At 41.5% G+C, this 15435-nt stretch overlaps 2 protein-coding genes across 4 annotated transcripts; one reads left to right on the top strand and one right to left on the bottom strand.

Moving 5' to 3' along the window:
* Positions 1-128: 128 nt before the first annotated feature.
* Positions 129-2535, bottom strand: etfb (electron transfer flavoprotein subunit beta). The gene is made up of 7 exons (XM_085917553.1): positions 2413-2535; positions 1889-2047; positions 1623-1781; positions 1492-1554; positions 915-1073; positions 563-778; positions 129-473 (listed from the first exon to the last, which is right to left on the bottom strand). The coding sequence occupies exons 1-6, from the start codon at positions 2464-2466 to the stop codon at positions 608-610; spliced, it is 765 nt and encodes a 254-aa protein (XP_085773679.1). The 5' UTR covers positions 2467-2535; the 3' UTR covers positions 129-473; positions 563-607.
* An 896-nt stretch (positions 2536-3431) lies between these two features.
* usf2l (upstream transcription factor 2, c-fos interacting-like) lies at positions 3432-14503 on the top strand. 3 transcript variants are annotated; one of them, XR_015066848.1, is made up of 12 exons: positions 3432-3887; positions 4312-4349; positions 4805-4902; positions 5962-6081; positions 7535-7688; positions 8996-9083; positions 9956-9994; positions 11135-11193; positions 11381-11475; positions 12053-12181; positions 13378-14241; positions 14310-14503. XR_015066848.1 is itself a non-coding variant. In XM_085917551.1 (11 exons), the coding sequence occupies exons 1-11, from the start codon at positions 3853-3855 to the stop codon at positions 13465-13467; spliced, it is 945 nt and encodes a 314-aa protein (XP_085773677.1). In that variant the 5' UTR covers positions 3432-3852; the 3' UTR covers positions 13468-14503. The 3 variants fall into 3 exon arrangements, 2 of the variants coding, with proteins under 2 accessions (XP_085773677.1, XP_085773678.1); XM_085917551.1 differs by having other exon boundaries at positions 13378-14503; XM_085917552.1 differs by lacking the exon at positions 9956-9994 and having other exon boundaries at positions 13378-14503.
* Positions 14504-15435: the final 932 nt, after the last annotated feature.

Genomic DNA, 15435 nt, shown 5'->3' with positions numbered 1-15435 from the left:
TGTTTCATATTTGGCTGAATTAATTTCTTTTTTTATTTTGTGTTTTCTGAAAGAACAAAAGACAATTGTGTGTGTGTGTGTGTGTGTGCGCTATTGTTTGGAAATTGATGAGACCAATCCCGGTTGAATTTGGTTATGAAAAAAACTCCAAACGCTGCTTTATTGTCATGATCATGTACAATCGAGGCGCTTGTGGTGAAATATTCAAAAGTTTGATGGTACCGAGAGACACTGTCCTCTTACCTAGCCAATATGCGACATGCTTGTCTCTGTATACTGTATTTACAATCATTTACAAGCGAGTTTAGACATAGCCTCTTATTTGGGAGATGAAAACAAGATGGTTCTGTATTGACCCCTTAAGTGGATTCCCAGTTTATAGTACAGATGTGATTTAAAAAAAAAAAAAAATAATAATAAAAGAAAGATAAGGTTTTGCGGCAGCAGCAGGACAGTGTTTCTCAGTACTCGCCCTGTGAGAGAAAAAAAAAAAAAAGAGTGATACATACAATTATTAGAAACACAAAGACATCTTCAACTTCTGCAATCTACTACCACTTACCTTACAGTTATTTTCCAAACTCAGTTAGGTTCCGACCCAGTTTGGTCATATGCTGCCTGTCTCCCTTAGTTTGCCCACCAAATCGTCCACCGTCTCCACTTTTATGCCAGCCTGCCTCTGCGGAGGTTCGTCCACCCGGAGCACTTCTAGACGGGATGTCAGATCCACGCCCAGCTCGGACGGCTTCACGTTGGCAATTTTCTTCTTCTTGGCTTTCTGAAGGAAAGAACAAGACAAAGATGCAGATGTAGCTTTGCTCAGTTTCTACTTTCTATTGGATTTTGGATTCTCATGCTTGCAACTGGGTATTGAGAGGATTAGATGTCAGTATATGCCGATTCCAGGTCCCTACCATGATATTAGGCAGGGTGGCGTAGCGAGGTGTGTTGAGTCGGAGGTCCGCGGTGACCACGGCCGGTGTGTTGATCTTGATGGTCTCCAGGCCGCCATCGATCTCACGCACTACTTTCACTTTGTCGCCTTCCATTGTCACCTCTGATGCAAAGGTGCCCTACATCACAGTATCAAAAGCAATATTAACAATACTGTTGTAAGTAACTCGGAGTAATGAGAATAGCTTCAAAATGATACAAAAAGATGGTAATATTTTGTCACGGCTGTCCCAGTGTGCTCAAAGTGATGTCAAGGGTGCCACCAGCTGGCCAATCTGTGAACTTCACCCTAACATGTCAAGAAAACCTTTGAACTGTTCTGCTCTGGATTGAGCAGGATCACTGTTGTTCTTTCAGCTCATGTTGATAAGTTTCCTTGGACTAGAGAAGTGGTTATATAATACTGTATTAGAGCTATCACTGAAATAGTTAACTCTCTAAATGAATACAGATTGAATTAAAACGCATAAAAAATTGGGGACTGGATTTGGCTATTGGACACATTTGATAAATCAAGTAAAAATGGTGAGCTTTTACCTGAGGCCAGTCCAGTAAGGCTGCAGTCATTTGTCCCGTCTGGTTGCAGTCATCGTCAATGGCCTGTTAAAACCAAATATTATGATGTAAAATAGTGCAGCTAAGAAGGAATCTACTTCTGTCCTTTTGACCTGTTTCCCAAGAATTACAAGCTGGGCCTCCTCTTTCTTGGCCAACGCAGCCATGATCTTGGAGACCTGCAGGGGACCCAAGTTGTCGTAGTCCTTGCCAGACACCTCCACGTGGATGCCACGGTCAGCTCCCATGGCGAGGGCAGTACGGATGGTCTCCTGAGAAGGGGGAGATGACATATGATGAAAATCAAACCTTTTTTTTCAGCGCACTACAGTGGCCCCAGATTCTGCTCTCAGATGCTCTTAGGATGCCAAATGCCCACCTGAGCCTGCTGTGGCCCACAGCTCACTGCCACCACCTCCTTGATGAGCTTCTTCTCCTTCAGCTTGACTGCCTCCTCCACGGCGATCTCGCAGAAGGGGTTCATGGAGTGCTTCACGCCATCGGTCACTACGCCACTCTTATCCGGTTTCACCCGGATCTGAGGGTGGTGGACAAAGGGGGACAGGCAGAAGACAAGCAGAGTTTAAACTATCACTATGTTTCGTCTGTAACATTTCATCTCATTGCAGTGAGAAAAAGGGGCAGACAATCTTTAGGTTACACAACATGACAACATAATATTTGTTGCTACACAATAGAACTATATACAAATAAGCTATTAGGCAATTTTCTAAAGTATTCACCGCAATATGTCCTGTAAAGTCCAGTTAAAGGTATGCTTTCCAACATAGGTCATATGTGGCGGTACAAAGCTGTTACCATGCGGACGCTAGCTAGACAACACAGAAAGTCACCATCTAAAAATTGTTCAAAATACTCATAAAAGTGAATGTATGACCTTACCTTAACTGCATAGTCAATGACACGCTTGACACCGACAAGAACCCGGCCAGACATGGTAGGTGGAACCGTGGAAAGGAGTTGCGGACAGCGGACGTAACCAAGTCACCGTAAGTGAACCTTCACACAAGGAGGAGTCGGAGATATTTTACAGTTACACTAGGAAAGAACGTCAGGGGGCCGCCTCCTGATTCGACCAATGAAAATCGGCCAAGAGCAACATACTCGGCTCTTATTGGCTGAGATTACGGTGCTCCTTTGGTTACCTCGACAAAGCTAAATACCGCCGTATTCTCACAACACAAACATATTTCTTCGTTAAAAAATAGCATTGAATTTCATTTTAGAGATTGCTTTAATATTGCATAATTGTTTAAGATTGGGAAAATATTGTGGGTCCAAACCTAAAATGTCTCGTGTAGAAAACTAGACGAACATATGTTCCTACTAATTGTGGCAAAGTTCATTGCGATCAAAATAATTATTAACACAATAACCTTGGTTAATTACCATTAATCAATCCCGTCATATATTTGGGAAATCATTTTATATATTGCAGGGCTTTAAAAATTAATGTGACGTTGGTATTGGTTAACTACTGTATTACATATATGTACATTAAGGTAGAGCCGATTTTTTTTGTTGTGATTAAGGGGTATACAAAAATTACTGAATTGAGTTCATAACAACAGTCTATTCAAGAAAACACAAAGGAAAAACAGATCACCAAACGGAAATTTGTTTTATTTAGCTGAGCCCCAGCATTTCATTCAAAAACCCCAACTGAATTGAAAAGAAAATACATCCATACATACAGACAGACATCACTGTGCAGGAACACCATTTCTAAAATCATAGAATCAATCTTATGAATAAATGACGGATTTAAATAACAATGAATATTCTACATAATTATGTTTGTATAAACAGATATGAAAAACCACCAGTTTGCAACAAATAAAAATACTTTATTTGCCGTGATGCCTTCAATGTTATCGTACATTGAGCTACTTTCTGGCAAAGTCAAACGCCAAGCACAAGTTAGCTTGGAACCCACTAGCGCAAAATAGCTTTCGTGTTGCGTTTAGAGGTTCATTATAGCAAATCGGAAGTTTGTTAATCGATTTGGAATACATCGCTGAATGGTTCATTGTTGCTATACGTCATAGTTTAGCCATTCCAAATCATCTTGTAGCCGCGGGGTGTAGGAATTAGCATCAAGATAAACCGTTGAAAGAAACGGCGTTGGAGTCACTTTATCTTACCCGGCAACATCGAGCGACTCGCCGGACTCCATTTTCCCTCCAAAGCCGAGCTGCATCTCACGTGTCCTGGGCTGTCTCCTCTCACATGACCCGAGTGTTTGTTCCCGTGATCAAGCACTTCCATCTTCATCCGTGGCATTGAAGTTTCCTTTTTTTTTTTTTTTTTATTCCGACACTGATGGATATGCTCGAACAGAGTCTGGACAACGCCAGGTAAAGCTGTGTCACAAAAATGGCTAACACCCACAAGCTAAGCACAACATGCTAATAATCCTTTCCAGAGTTAAGAAGAAGGCGCTACTTTAGAAAACGGAGATTTTAGCTTTTTACATTTTGTTTTTGAGAAAACTTAGTTGCACTGTGAGGCAAATAGACGAGTATTCATAACATAAACAGGGCGTTCATTGGAAATAAATGAATTAAAAACAGGCTAGCAAAGTTAGCTTTGGCTAGCTTTTAAAATTAAACTTGTCAGGTTGCAAGTATTCATGTTGTGAATTTATTTGATCTGGAATCTCACCGAAGCTAAGATAACTCCTAAAGTTGGATTTAAAATGATGATGTAAGTTCCCCTTAAAGTAAGGTTTCTTTGGGCTGACAAGTCAAAGTGACATTTGTGTTATGTTTTCATCTGCAGCCAAGATAAACAAGACGAGGAAGTGCAAGCATCTGACGGTAAATTTAACACACTTCTTACACGACTTACAACAATGCACAAACATTTAGCAATTTGTTTCACCCGACTTTGCATTCCCAGCTACCTAAGTTCATAACCCATATAAGAATTCATTGATTGTCAGAAAAAGTTATTCTCTGCATTTTTCTAAGCAAACGGTTTGCAGCAATTTGTTTTACCTGGTCCCGTGAGTGTTAAAAGTTTCAGGTTAACCCAGTTGTAATATGATTTGTAACGATTTAATTACCATACCAATTTAAATAAATTAGTTTTGCCCTCATTTATTTTTATTATTTATTTTCACCTGGTAGGCAGAAGCATCAAAGTTCAGTGTGACTCCTCCAACTGTGTTGACAAAGACCGTTTTGACCTTCGTGTTTTTTTTTTCCTGTTTATATTTGTTTCTGGTGTACTGTTGTAAGAAAACAAACCAACTGAAATATCCTTCCCTCAGACGGAACTGGGGACGAGCAGACGGCTGTCACCATACAGGAGGCCACGGCGTTTGGTGATCACAACATCCAATACCAATTCCGCGCTGACGGTGGACAGGTGAGACTGGACAGGATGAGCCTCTGACATTCAACTCTGATTTTTTATTTTCTGCTATAACTAGAAATAATGAATTACTGGGTCATGATCAAATGCATACTAACTCCACAGGCATTTTAAAGTAGTCTTAAAGGGTTTTCTAATTTGAATCAAACAAAATTACTTATAAAAGTGCTACTTAAAAAATGATTTAGTGCATCCTCAGCAGCCATTGAATTTTTTTTGGATGCAGTCCCTGTGGTGTGATTAAAGTTGCAATTTTTTATCATGTGATTTTTATCTCCACTGCCATGTCCTCAAGAAACAAAGTTTTATTTCTCCTTGCTGTCCCATGACTGATTTATGTTCAATTACTTTTTCCTACATTTTATGTTACAACCTCATTCCAAAATTAAATGAAACATGCGGAATAAATGTTTGTTTTTTGTGTTGGACAAGGCTCTACCTTTTAAAGCCACACACACTCAAAATCACAGTTATTATAATGGAGATTATTTTAATTTGATTTTTTTTAACGGTTTCAAAGCTTTTTTTGGTATCAGGAGACATTAGGCACATAATTAAAAAAAACAGAAACATAATGAGAAACAAGTTGACAGTTATTCAGATAATTCACATTTTTATGAGGAAAATCATCCTTTTTTTTTTAAACGGCCAAAGCCCTCCATAATTTTAGTGAAGATGAATTTATTCTGGAACATGAGTGTGGCATTTGATACCCGTTCATCCATGTGTGATTTGTTTTGGCGTAAACAGAGGGTGACCGAGAGTGAGAGCGTGAGCAACATCATGTGATTTCGGGTCGGGCTGGGATTGGCACGAGGCTGCTGTCACATGTCAGTCAGGGGAGGGAGCGAGTCACATGATAGGGGCTACAAATTGGGTTTCTCTTGGAACAAAAAGACTATTTTCTCATTTGGGAAAATCCAGTCTGAAGCATTTTGTCTTGGACCTTGTGGGGATATGATCAACAAATCTACCAGCCAAGTATGCACACTGTAGAAACAAAACATCCATTTTTTATTTTGTAATTTTTTTTTTTTTCCCTCACCCTTACAGGTGACGTACCGCGTGGTCCAGGTCACTGACCAGAACCTTGAAGGACGGGACGACGCTGGTGAGGCGGTGAGCGTTGTCTCTGCAGCGGCCTTCAACAATGCTCCACAGGCGATTGCTCAGGTACCAACCCTTAATTAGCATGAAATTATGCAATTTTTTTGTTTGTTCTAGCTATCCCAACAAGTGTTCAAACATGCTGTGCTTATTTAGTTTTACTTGTGCAACTTACCTTAAGTTGGATGTGAGAAGTGTCAGTCGAAAAGATGTTTCCCTGAGGAAAATAAATGGAAGGAAGATAGAATGCTGCCGTAGTCAATCACTTTTCTGCCACACAGAATTAACTCGGTGTCTTTTGCTCACAAACTGTAGTGGTCTGTTTATTGGGCCTTTTCTATTGAGGATTCATTGTTGTTGTATTGGCCTCGTTTGGGCTTTAGGGGGCGTAAGTCACCTGCGTTTTGACAGCATGTAAATCAGTTAGCAGATTAATTCATGATATCAATGGAACAATATTTCAAAAAATTCACAGGCCTCTTGATCAATTCTTGGCCCAAAAACTTGACCCACCCTTGGTCTAATGAAAGTTTTGTCTATGCAGATGCTCACTTTTGATTGGTATTAATTTCGCAATATTTTTATGATTGTGGCTATTGTGGTCTACAACTGCACTGCATTTTCCTGAGAGGCATTTATACAATTACAAGTTCATACAGTCTACCATTTAAAACAGAGTGTTGTCAAGGCAACCTGTGTTGTGTTTAAGCGCTCATTAGATTGCGATTGGCTGGCAACTGGTTCAGAGTGTCCGATGACTGCTGGGATAGGCTCCAGCACGCCCGCGACCCTCGTGGGGACAAGCGGTACAGAAAATGGTCCATTTTAATTTGAAGTGCTCTACCTTTCAGCATTCATATGAGGAAGAACTTAATGAGAAAATTGATTCTCGGTGACCTTGAATGCACAAGGCACGCTCACCACCTCACCTGCCACTTCAATGAACATACCTGCATGTGTAATTAAGACCCTCTTGGAATTGCTGTTTATTTTTTGACTAAATGATTGGCCTCTTTGGGTCACACACTCGAAAACTCAACAGTTCTCACACCAGCGGTTTCACCCATCGTCGTATGTAAAATTGTTCATCATGGCAGGATGCACAAGAATGACTGAAGAATCCTTGTAACTTTTAAAATGGGGTCAGTTTGACCTGCCACATAACAGGATTGTTAAAGGCTTGTCAAGCTAGCAAAGCGGCACGAAGAGTAAAACATTTGTCGAGGATAAAGTTTGCTTTGCCCAAAAAAAAAAAAATCTAATTAACTTTTGGGTTTTAACCAGATTTCTTTGACATTCACAGTGCTTATTTTTAGCTTACCACACTTTCTTTTTTCTCACTTTATTTCGGCTGTCAAACAGCACTTTGCTATGTGTGGGATGGGGAGGGTGGGTGTCTGGGGGGGGTCTCGCTCAGCTGAGACTCGTGTTTGGTCTGACAAGAGAGCGAGGCGGGCTTTTTACCTGCTGCCCGCTCACGCTTCCCTCATCCTCCGTCCATCTCTTTTATCTGTCAAAGGCAGTGATTCACAACCCTTTCAGTAATGGAGGAAGCCCGGCGGGGGAGTCGGCAGGCGGGGAAGCGCGTTTCGCCTACTTCCCCGCAGCGGCCGTGAGCGACAGTGCCGTGTCTGTGCAGGCCGCCGCCGACCCTACGCTTACACAGGCGGGAGGTGAGTGGGTGAGGTTTCACGCTCAATTTGAGCATGCACACGATGCGAATCCACTCTTGTTTTTCATCCAAATTACTTTTTACTGTGAGAGGCACCTGTTTAAAAAAAGAATAACTAATCGCTCATTTTTTGCATTCTATTTTTTTGTTTGTTAGGCATATCCATAGACAATGTAAAATCCGAATAAGTCACTCTGATGTGTGCGTGCGTTTGAGCGACTTAACACACAATTTCTGCAGTGTGATAAGATGGTTGCGTGACAGTTAATATATTCCATCTGTCAGATAAAGTACATAGCTAATTGCATTACACACACATAGCATTGGTCATAAATATGACAGACAGCAAAGCTTACGGGTAAATAATGTCTGAAATGCAATTAAATCGCCTTCTATGTTGTGTGTTTATGGGTCAGTGTGACCCACTGCATACTTAACAAGCACACCAAACAGGGAAGCTTTATAAAAAAAAGTTAGAATGTGTCACAGAAATAAAACCAATTAATTCTATCTCCCAAAAAGATGATAAATCAAACTCTTGCTTAATTCACCGCACACACGACAATTTGTTCCCGTATTTTTCCAAGTACCAGATCACGAGGGGCCCTGCCGATCACGTGATTAATTACTTGGCGTCTCATGAATCACGCAGGTCGCTCAGTCCGTCATTTCGTCTTGCTGTCACAGGCATTAAATGGCACCTACTAATTCTCCAATCCGTTCTCAAAAATGACAAGACACAACATTTGTAATGTGGTGCCATTTTGCAAATGAAAGGTCTGCATTTCCATCTTGAAAAAAATAAAAAATAAATCGTACATTTTGATGTCGTTAAGCTCTCAGTTGCTTCTGTCTTTGAGCTCATTGGGCTGATTTATGACACTTGGGCACAAGCTGCACATTGTCTCTCTGATTTATATTTTTTCGCCAGCGTGCAACACGCACAAGCACGTTGAGAGAACAAATGAAAAGTGAGTAACGGCGCTGAGCGCGCCACGTGAATGGATGGGCCTCATTTGTCACAATTGGCGCCACGAGTCATGTGAGAGGCTGGCTGATGTGTCATACTTAGCGACGAACTGTTGCTCAATTGACGACAGGTTCCCACTTGTTGTTTGGAAAAAAAACAAAAACAAAACTCTTATTCTCCTCTGCAACTTTTCTCAACAAAATTTCATATTTGGACGGATGGACAAAATTTATAATGTGCGATGACATTGATGTGAGGAGTGTCAATATGCTTGATGGGGAAAAAACATTAACAAAATAAAAATACAGATTAAAAGCTAAATGTCTTCCTTTCCACAGGCCAATTCTACGTGATGATGACCCCTCCTGATGTCATTCAGACAGGCACCACGCGAAACATTGCACCGCGCACGCAACCCTTCCCAGCGTGAGTAGCCAGCCCATTCGCAAAAAATTAAATGAATCATTCAATCTGGATTTTCACTGCAGGTCCAAGAGACAAAGTTGTTGTTTGTTTTTCACTATTTGAATTTACAACAAAACAAATGATACAACATGTACGCACAGATGCCTAGATTGCACTTAAAAAGAATCGTAATTGACAGCTAAAGATTTATTTATATTTGAGCAAAAACAACCAGAGTTGTATTTGAAGCATGCAGTGTGAATCCAGTCTAGTCATTTTGCTTGCTTTTTTTTGTCTTTTTTTAAAAACAATTTTTAATATCGATTGCAACAACAGGCCTCACTCCAAATACAAACACACAAGGATGAATGATGCTTATATTACAAGGCTAGGATAAAAAATGTCAGCTACAGTTCAGGAGCGTAACCATTTTTCAGTTTTCTCGCTCCATACAAATTTTTAACTTTTTCGACTTTGGTAGTTTTACAAATTTGGGGGTTCCATTACAGGTATGAAGGGCGGCAATCTATTGTGACATTTGTCATATTTGTGCCCCGCTGAAATGAAATTAGCTGAAGTTTTCTCTCGTCAAGGCAAAGCTGCAAGGAGCACATGACCAGTTGTCAAATTGAGTTACATCAATATTTCCCGTCGTTAAACGTGCTGTTGTTTGGACACAAAATCCACATTGTTGTCGGTTAAGCCACATGACAAACAGGAGACGCACCATACATTTTTTTTTTTTTTTTAATGGCTGTCTTGTTATTGTTTACATAAATCTTCCCACTCGGGCATTTTTGTTTTTATGTTTTGAGTGTGAACTAATCAACAGTGACATATTCCCGTTTGCTAAAGTGAAGTAAAAACCTCCCCACCCTATGTGCCGTCCGCAGAAATGAAAACGAGACGCTGCGGCACGAAGGTTTAAACTGGTGAGGAACGCTTTTCACTTCCTCCCCTTCCTCCTTCTTTTTCCCATCACTGGCATCACCGCACATTCCTGTTTGCAGCAAATGAACTAATCAAATTAGATCCCGAGCAGAGAGAATCCTCCTCCTCTCCCTCCTCACGGCCCAATCCCCAGTGATTCTCCTCGCTCTTGATGTGTGAGACGCAGACGTAGCGCTCCCTCAGCGCTGACCCTCATCCATTGTTGTTAGCCCGGCAACTCGTTCCCCGTCAGGAATTAGAAATTAGGTTGCCGCTCTGCGTCCGCAAACATCTTCAGACTCGCCGCACTCTCATCTCACATGTGTCCACGCTGGCTGCTTTATTTGTGCAGATAGCAAAATGATATCCGCTTTATTTACATTGAGATTTTCAAAAATCGCAGCGTGAAAGCAACTTTTCGAAATTTCGTGAGCATCGCTTATGTTTCTCTCAAATATATTGTATTTTTAGAGAAACATCTTGTCATTACAACGTGACATGCTAACAAAAGCAATCCCATATTACAAAAAAAAATCAGCGTCGAAAAAAAACTTACTTGGCGCTATATAAAAGCGGCTACAAACACGGCACTGTCCCGCTTGGCTGCATTTTGTGTGAAAGGCACAGGTCGATAAATCCCCAGCTACTTTTTTTTTTTTTTTAAATGAGTAAAAGACAGTTTGTGGTCTCGTTTAAGAAAATAGGTCATTAATATTTATACGCAATGGTGTTACCAGACCCTTCATGCTTTGCTGGAGTTGGAAATGGTTTTACTGCCGTGTCTTAATTAATGGCGTACCTGAGGGAAGACGGCCAGACGAGAGACGCTTGTCTCATTAGCCGGCAGATCCGAACGCCAGCCGACGGGCTCGTCACCGTTTTACTGCGCCGTAAAACGGCAACTCGCTCCCCCCTGCGAGCTGCGTTTGGAAATCGAAGAATGTTGTTGGAGCTCCAGGCAGACATTTAGGACAGCGTGAAGCAAACCCGGTCTAGTCTCCTGGCATTAGAAAAGTCATTGTCCAAGATAACAACCCAGAACAGTCGGTAATAGTCTCGGGTATGAGGTGAATGCAAGGAGAGATGGGAGATATTGCACTGTGTGAAAAACAAGTGTGTGTGTGTGTTTTGTTTCTCTGAAGGAAAATGGACGGGCCGCGAACGCCACGAGATGAAAGGAGGAGAGCGCAACATAATGAAGGTGGGTAATTAGCTGTGATTGCGGCCTTTTCACTTGCCTGACAGGGCGACACAATACATGCTCTGTCTTGAAATGGATGTGACTTGACAGCTGTTCTCAACGTGGCCTCTAGAGGCTGCTGTGGAGCTGCCATAGCCCGGCAACCCAAGGAAAAATGACCGCTTCCTGATTTTTTTTTTTTTTTTAGTTGAAAGGCGGCGGAGGGACAAAATCAACAACTGGATTGTGACACTCTCTAAAATCATCCCTGACTGCAACATGGAGAGCACCAAAACCGGAGCGGTAAGTTGTCTTGTCTCATTTGCTCAGTGGCCACTTTCCCATTGAGAAACATATTGTTGAACCCACATGACATAGGCTTCAATGTCAAACTGTGAACAGCAGGATGAAGAGGACTGACTGTACAAATGCCAATTTTAATTGGACCAGGAAGTTTATCAAAAGGAAACAAAGCGCCATACTTGTCTTTGCAAGAAGACCCCACTCGTCGAAACACGATATTCTGACTCATTATTGTTTCAGTAATAAGAGTGCCATTTTGACCAATACCGCCCTCTGCTGTCGACTGAAATTACCAATAAACTGTCCTCACAGTTGTACATGCGCATTCAAAAGTTTAGAAAGTCAAGTTAAGGTCGCCAGAAAGTCCAGTATCCCTAATTTTTAGTGACTAGTGTATATTGGAAAATTGACTTTTTGTTAGTAAATAAGTTGGGTCGATATAGTGCCTCCCCACCCATCAAGTGTGAAATTAAAAAACTAAGGTTAAGTTAGTCAGTGATGGCTTTGCACAGGCAAAAAAAAAAAAAAACGTTTAGTGTTTTTGAAGGCTGCAATCACTAACATTTTGTCCTTCCAGAGCAAAGGAGGTATCCTGTCCAAAGCATGCGACTACATCCGCGAGCTACGGCAGGGCAATCAGCGGCTGCAGGATAGCCTGAAGGAGGTGGAGAGAATCCAAGTGGACAACGAGCTGTGCAGGCAGCAGGTAGGCCAACAGGAAGATTTTTTTTTCCCAAACTACTTCCAAAACAACAGCAACATTTAAACAAATAGATACACTAATGCTGGTAACAGCATAATTGAAATGGAAATTAATGTCTTAATAGATCAACTCATTGATTTTTTTTAAGCCACTAAAAAAACTTCTATTAACTAATCGTTATAGGTGAAAAGTGTCCTCCTGATTGCAGAAGATATATTCATAAAACCTCTCCTTTCCATCTTTATTTGCATAACAGGTTTAATTAAAAAACATTTTGAATGTCTCTCAATATGGATTCAGCATAGGATAACAGTTTAAGTTCTATCGCATGGGTGTGTAGATGAAACCGGTTTAATAGACAATTTTGCCTCAGCGGCCTCTATCAAGCCTTATTTCCGCCGAAAGTAAAATCCAGCAGCTCCCCGGCGTGCGTCTTCACTTCTTCTCAGAGTGGATCCCAGAGTGCTTTCGGCAGTCGGCGCCTCATTCGCATCCTTCTCAACGATCAAAGCGCTCGCTGCTACCTGAATGAGGCCGCAGGAGTAAAAACAGACAGTCAACTTGCATGCTGATTTCCTCCCCGTGTATTGAGTAGGAACGGACCCGCTAACCCCCCCCGTAGAAAGCTTAACGTGATCTCGTGGACTCCTCCTCACCCGAAGGAGAGTTGGCACCCAGCGGAGATGACGCACCGCATCATTCAATAATCCTGTTGGTTCTGCTCTTAACTTTTGTGGCCCGCTGTGTTCTAATCTCAGTTTACGTCATCGGACAAAGGTATCCTGACACAGATAGAATGAAATGTGAAAAATGATTCATCTTTAATCCCCTCATTTTGAAAAAATATGTTCTTGTGTTCAAACGGGTTATTATGAGCATGCAGTTTTCCAGATAGCAAACTAGTTGTTTGAAAAAAGATGCAAAGTGGGCACGCTTCAAGCTATCTATTGCCCAAAATTGATTTGAACAAAGAAAGCACCACGACATAGATGCTAATTAGCATTAGCATTGAGCTAGTGGAGCATTTCTTTAGTTGTTTTGAATACACAAGGGGTATTTCTCTTTTCCCAGGATTCGTGTTCTGTAACCTAACGCTAGTAGTACACCCCGCAGTAGAGGGGTGCACGAGATTGGATGAAGGAGCTCCTAACGGAATCCTCCTCCCTTCTTCATCTTCTTCTTCTGTCTTTTCGGTCAAGATTGAGGAACTGAAGAACGAGAACGCCTTGCTGAGAGCACAGCTCCAGCAACATGGGATCGAGATGGTGGGGGAGACATCTCCGCAGTAGCGACAAAGGAGCCGCCACCGCCGAACCATCTCGGAAAACGAACCAAGGACTTGAGAAGGATCTTGCGTAGCAAAGTCGCCGACGCTACCCTCTTCACAGCCTCACTGAGGTCGCTCTTTGGGCATAGAGACATCAAAACTGAACTCCGCCTCACTCAAGGACAGTAACATTTAATTTCATGAAGTCTGCCCCCCACCCCCCGACTCCTCAACTTACCCGGATGGTCATCATCATTATTGTTACGTTGGACTATTAATTGACGCTTTCTGTCTTCTTTATTAATGTCCTTCTTTAGCTGCTTTAACTTATTAGTGTGCTTGCTGACAGGTTGTGGAATTACCCAGGCGAGACCCCGAAAGAGTCAACAATCAATTACGGGAAAGCTTTGATGCAATATTATTGTTTGAGGGGGCGGGACATCCGATGTGCAATTGTCACGTTTGATCAAGAGCGGGGAGACTTGAATACTTGAAATGTTGGGCATTTTGCAGATGAAAATGCGACGTAAGCATAGGAAAGGTGGGAGGGACATGTGGTGCCTCCTTCCTCCGCCTACTAGGGGGAGCACACCTCAAAAGAAATGCTAACCATCTCTCCTTCACTCAGACGTTATCCAATTTATTTTTCCCTTACATCTGTGTGACTGAAAATAGCAGCATGTCAATCAGTTTTTGTGAAAACATCTCCACAGATCTTTTCTCATCACTCCGTCTGCCGCTTGAGCCAATGTCGGAATCATGGAGGCTTTCTGCCGCAGCAGAATGTGAAGTTGAGGTGAATAATGCAAATGCTACACAGACATTCGCTAATTTGCTAATCATGAAAAGGTCATATTGTGGCAGATTGCAGCCCCCCCCACCTCCCCTGTATCTTTCTCGCCCCTCAAATCTTCTTTTAAAATGGCAAAATGAAGAAGACAAACTTCCATCAAGCCAAACCGACCCTCTGTGTAGCAGCTTCACTGTCTCTCAGGTTAGATTATAAATCAGCTTTTCTATCTACAAATGGTTTAAAATAAACTAGCTATCATCCTTCACATGGATTGGTTGTCACTTAGCCCCGCCCACTGGGCAGCGCTGTCAAGGTGTGATGCTCTCCAGGTTGCGTTCTTTTTTTGGAGTTTGGAAGTCAAAGGTAACCCAGATAAATTCAGGTTCTTGATAAAGCTATGCATCCTCGGCACAGCCATTTTGTATTTTTTCAAAATGTACCGGCACACTGTTCTTTACTCCGAAGTGGATGTTGTGGGTTTATCTCGCTCCCTTTCCGGAGTCTTAAATGTACCAAGATAAACCTTTACTGCTCCCCTCATAGCCATTTATATTTCCCAGATAATGTGACGCACACCGAATTACTGTATTTGTATTAGGGCTAGGCCAATTTAATCCGCAGAAATCGGCCCTTTTACTGTAAAGAAAATTGAGAAAAATTGACAGTTTTGTTATTTATTTCACATTCACACATCATGGCTGGTTATCACTTCTGGCAAATATCAAAATCAGTATCGACTTATAAAAAAACTATATTGGTCTGGCCCTTATGTTATTGATAAAATATTCAAATGCATTTTTAGCTTGTTAATCAAAATGCTAAGCTAACAAGGCTAGCTAGATACAATATTGTGCAGTTAATTCCTCCTCCTGCTCGTTGTTGCTAGGCAGAATTTGAGGGGCACTGCCAAAGAACTGGAAGAAGAAACAAAGGAGATACAGTCAGGTATACTCTTAAGTATTTTTGTACCACTATTAAAGTACGAAACAGTTCTTTTGATATTTTATTATCTAATGGTAAGATCCCAAAAATTGGATCCTGTCATTTTGTTAATTTTTTGGGGGACAGAACATATTATGGCACCCTTCAGTTGTGTACCAAAAGGATTTAAGAATACCCTGATCAGTTACAATCTCTACTACTTTTGGGGTTTTTAAATCCTCCTCTTTGGGCAGTTTACGAGAATGTTTGCATGGT

This window comes from Syngnathus leptorhynchus, chromosome 8 (assembly GCF_054491065.1).
Source record: "Syngnathus leptorhynchus isolate UIUO chromosome 8, UIUO_Slep, whole genome shotgun sequence".
NCBI classification, from domain to species: Eukaryota; Metazoa; Chordata; class Actinopteri; order Syngnathiformes; family Syngnathidae; genus Syngnathus; species Syngnathus leptorhynchus.
This window is presented reverse-complemented; position numbering and strand designations above follow the sequence as displayed.

Excerpts from the sequence above, each read along its gene's own strand:
- etfb (XM_085917553.1), bottom strand. The coding sequence starts at position 2,466 with ATGTCTGGCCGGGTTCTTGTCGGTGTCAAGCGTGTCATTGACTATGCA. Across the intron at positions 1,074-1,491 it reads CCTTACTGGACTGGCCTCAG|GGCACCTTTGCATCAGAGGT; the intron begins GTAAAAGCTCAC and ends ACTGTGATGTAG. Across the intron at positions 779-914 it reads CCACCCTGCCTAATATCATG|AAAGCCAAGAAGAAGAAAAT; the intron begins GTAGGGACCTGG and ends TCTTTCCTTCAG.
- usf2l (XM_085917551.1), top strand. The coding sequence starts at position 3,853 with ATGGATATGCTCGAACAGAGTCTGGACAACGCCAG. Across the intron at positions 3,888-4,311 it reads CAGAGTCTGGACAACGCCAG|CCAAGATAAACAAGACGAGG; the intron begins GTAAAGCTGTGT and ends TTTCATCTGCAG. Across the intron at positions 4,350-4,804 it reads GGAAGTGCAAGCATCTGACG|ACGGAACTGGGGACGAGCAG; the intron begins GTAAATTTAACA and ends TCCTTCCCTCAG.